Source organism: Nerophis ophidion, linkage group LG06 (assembly GCF_033978795.1).
Source record: "Nerophis ophidion isolate RoL-2023_Sa linkage group LG06, RoL_Noph_v1.0, whole genome shotgun sequence".
In the NCBI taxonomy this organism is placed as follows: domain Eukaryota; kingdom Metazoa; phylum Chordata; class Actinopteri; order Syngnathiformes; family Syngnathidae; genus Nerophis; species Nerophis ophidion.
The window spans coordinates 7,470,211-7,473,645 of record NC_084616.1 but is presented as its reverse complement, the minus strand read 5'-3'; the positions used below and the strand labels follow the sequence as shown (position 1 = coordinate 7,473,645).

The 3,435-nt window shown below is 43.5% G+C and overlaps 1 protein-coding gene across 1 annotated transcript in view; it reads right to left on the bottom strand.

Annotated features, from left to right (window-relative positions):
• LOC133554135 (nucleolar protein 4-like) overlaps positions 1–3,435 on the bottom strand; it is a 115,617-nt gene continuing 112,182 nt past the window's right edge. Inside the window, exon 11 of the mRNA XM_061902549.1 lies at positions 1–1,253. Coding sequence (XP_061758533.1) covers positions 1,018–1,253 — 236 coding nt within the window. The 3' untranslated portion in view covers positions 1–1,017. The remainder of the gene's footprint in view (positions 1,254–3,435) is intronic.

Genomic DNA, 3,435 nt, shown 5'->3' with positions numbered 1-3,435 from the left:
TCCTCCTTCATTTGGCTTTTTTATTTTAATCACACCTTGGTTTTATTTGAATAACAAAAAGAAAAGACAGCCATCTTTGTCACTAAAACGTCGTACTCCAAAGTAAAAAAAGCTAACCTTCGTGATCGAAAGCGAAACTTGATCGGGGGCGTGGCTTATGAAGGCAAAATGGAGGGTGCTCATTGGCCACACAGCTAACTGCTAATAATAAAAAGTCAACTTAGGTGAATTTTGGTTAAAGGTGGAGGTCAGAGGTCAGAGGTCAGTCTATGGCCGACGGTTGTTAGCAGCAACGTTAGTCACTACTTCCTCTTCCTTAGCTTTAGGTCCATGAAGAAGAAGAAGAAGAAGGAGGTCCGAGAAGAGGGAAAAGGAGGCGGGGCTTTGAACAGTTGGAGGTCGTCAACACGCTAATTATCATATTCGCCCGCACACGCGTCTTCCTGGTCATCTATTTACAGCCGCACAAACAGGAAGTGGGTGATTGAGGTATTTCCTGGTCTGGTCATGATGGCGGTCCGGGATGCATATTAAGTAGGCGGGGCAAAGTGCTATCGGACACAGAGCGCTTCTATTTATAGATTTATGTACACGCACACGCCACGTCCAATCATCTGGCGGCGACCAGGTGGCGTCCGTTGGTTAGGTGAGCTGATTGTGAGCAGCAGAGGAGGAGCCCTCAGGGTCCTAGTGCCCGCCCTCAGGTCCTTAGTGTCCATCCTTGGGGTCCCAAAGCCCGTCTTCAGGGTCCTAGTGCCTGACCTTAGCCCCTTACTGTCCGTCCTTGGGGTCCCAAAGCCCGCCCTCAGGGTCCTAGTGCCTGACCTTAGCCCCTTACTGTCCGTCCTTGGGGTCCCAAAGCCCGCCCTCAGGGTCCTAGTGCCCGCCTTCCATAACAAAGCTTGTAGGAATGGCGGTGTCTTGTATTGATGGAAAGTTTCATGCCAACAAAAAAGACACAAAGCCATCAAAGTGTGTGTGTGTATGTGTGTGTGTGTGTGTGTGTGTGTGTGATCTTCAGTTCTGCTGCAGGATGAGGTTCTCCAGCTCGTCGGCCGAGCGCAGCAGGAAGGCGGCAGACTCCCGGTAGCCGGCGATCAGCTGACGCACGGCCGAGATCTCCGGTTGGCTGAGCTGGGCCGAGGCCCCGCCTCCTCCCCCGCCGCTACCGCCGCGCCCGCCCAGGCAGTGGTTGGTTGAGGAGGCGGAGCTAGTGAGGCTGGCTGAGGACTTCATGCTGAGGTCTGTGGGTCCTGATGAGGATGATGATGGGGATGAAGGAGGATGATGATGAAAATGATGAAGGTAATGATAATGGCGATATTGCCGAGGAGGATGAGAAGGAAGGTGATGATGAGGACGATAATGATCAAGTGGAGGATAATGATAATGATGATGATGAAGATGAGAATGATGATTGTGGTGGTGATGATAACGAGGATGATGACGATGTTGATGAAGGTGATGATGAGGAGGAGGATGATGATGAGGATGTTGATGATAATGTGATAATGAGAATGATGGTGATATCAAGCATGATGAAGAAGATGAAGGATGATAGTAAAGATGAGGATGACGATGAGGAGGATTAAAGATGATAGTGACGATGAGGATAATGGTGAGGATGATAATGATGATGATAATGGTTGTGATGAGGATGATGAAGATAATGATAATGGCGATATTGCCGAGGAGGATGAGAAGGAAGGTGATGATGAGGATGATGATGACGATGATCAAGGGGAGAATGGTGATGATGATGATGATGATGAGAATGATGATTATGGTTGTGATGATAATTAGGATAATGATGAGGATGTTGATGTTGAGGAGGAGGATGATGATGAGGAAGATGATGATCAAGTGGAGGATGATGATGAGGATGTTGATGATAATGTGATGAGAATGATGGTGATGATAACGAGGATGATGACGATGTTGATGAAGGTGATGATTAGGAGGAGGATGATGATGAGGATGTTGATGATAATGTGATAATGAGAATGATGGTGATGATAACAAGCATGATGAGGAAGATGAAGGATGATAGTAAAGATTAGAATGATGATGAGGAGGATTAAAGATGATATGGACGATGAGGATAATGGTGAGGATGATAATAATGATGATAATGAGGATTTGATAATGGTTGTGATGAGGATGATGAGGATGATGATGAAGATAATGATAATGGCGATATTGCCGAGGAGGATGAGATGATGATGACGATGATCAAGGGGAGAATGGTGGTGATGATGATGAGAATGATGATTATGGTTGTGATGATAATTAGGATAATGATGAGGAGGAGGAGGATGATGATGAGGAAGATGAAGGATGATAGTGATGATTGTGGTTGTGATGATAGTGAGGATAATGATGAGGAGGATGAAAGATGATAGTGATGATGATGATGATAAGGAAGATGACGATGAGGAAGATGAAGGATGATAGTGATGATGAGGATAATGAGGATGATGATAAGGAAGATGATGAGGAAGATGAAGGATGACAGTGATGATGAGGATAATGAGGATGATGATGATGATAAGGAAGATGATGACGAGGAAGATCAAGGATGTTAGTGATGATGATGGTGAGTATTATGATGATGAGGATGTTGATGATGATAATGAGAATGATGGTGATGACGACACGCATGATGAGGAAGATGAAAGATGATAGTGAAGATGAGGATGATGGCGATGATGTGGAGGATGATGATGATGATGAGATGGATGAAAGATGATAGTGATGATGAGGATAATGATGAGGATGATAAGGAAGATAATAATGAGGAAGATGAAGGATGATAGTGATGATGATGGTGATTATCATGATGATGATGATGATAATGAGAATGATGGTGATGATGACAAGCATGATGAGGAAGATGAAAGATGATAGTGAAGATGAGGATAATGATAATAATGAATATGATGATGAGGAAGATGAAGAATGATAGTGATGGTGATTATTAGGATGATGATGATAATGATGATGATAATGATTGTGAATAGGATGATGATGAGGAAGATGAATGATGATAGTGATGATGATGGTGAGTATTATGATGAGGATGTTGATGATGATGATAATGAGAATGATGGTGATGACGACAAGCATGATGAGGAAGATGAAGGATGATAGTGATGATGATGGTGAGTATTATGATGAGGATGTTGATGATGATGATAATGAGAATGATGGTGATGATGACACGCATGATGAGGAAGATGAAGGATGACAGTGAAGATGAGGATGATGGCGATGATGTGGAGGATGATGATGATGATGATGAGAAGGATGAAAGATGATAGTGATGATGAGGATGATAAGGAAGATAATAATGAGGAAGATGAAGGATGATAGTGATGATGATGGTTATTATCATGATGATGATGATGATGAGAATGATGGTGATGATGACAAGCA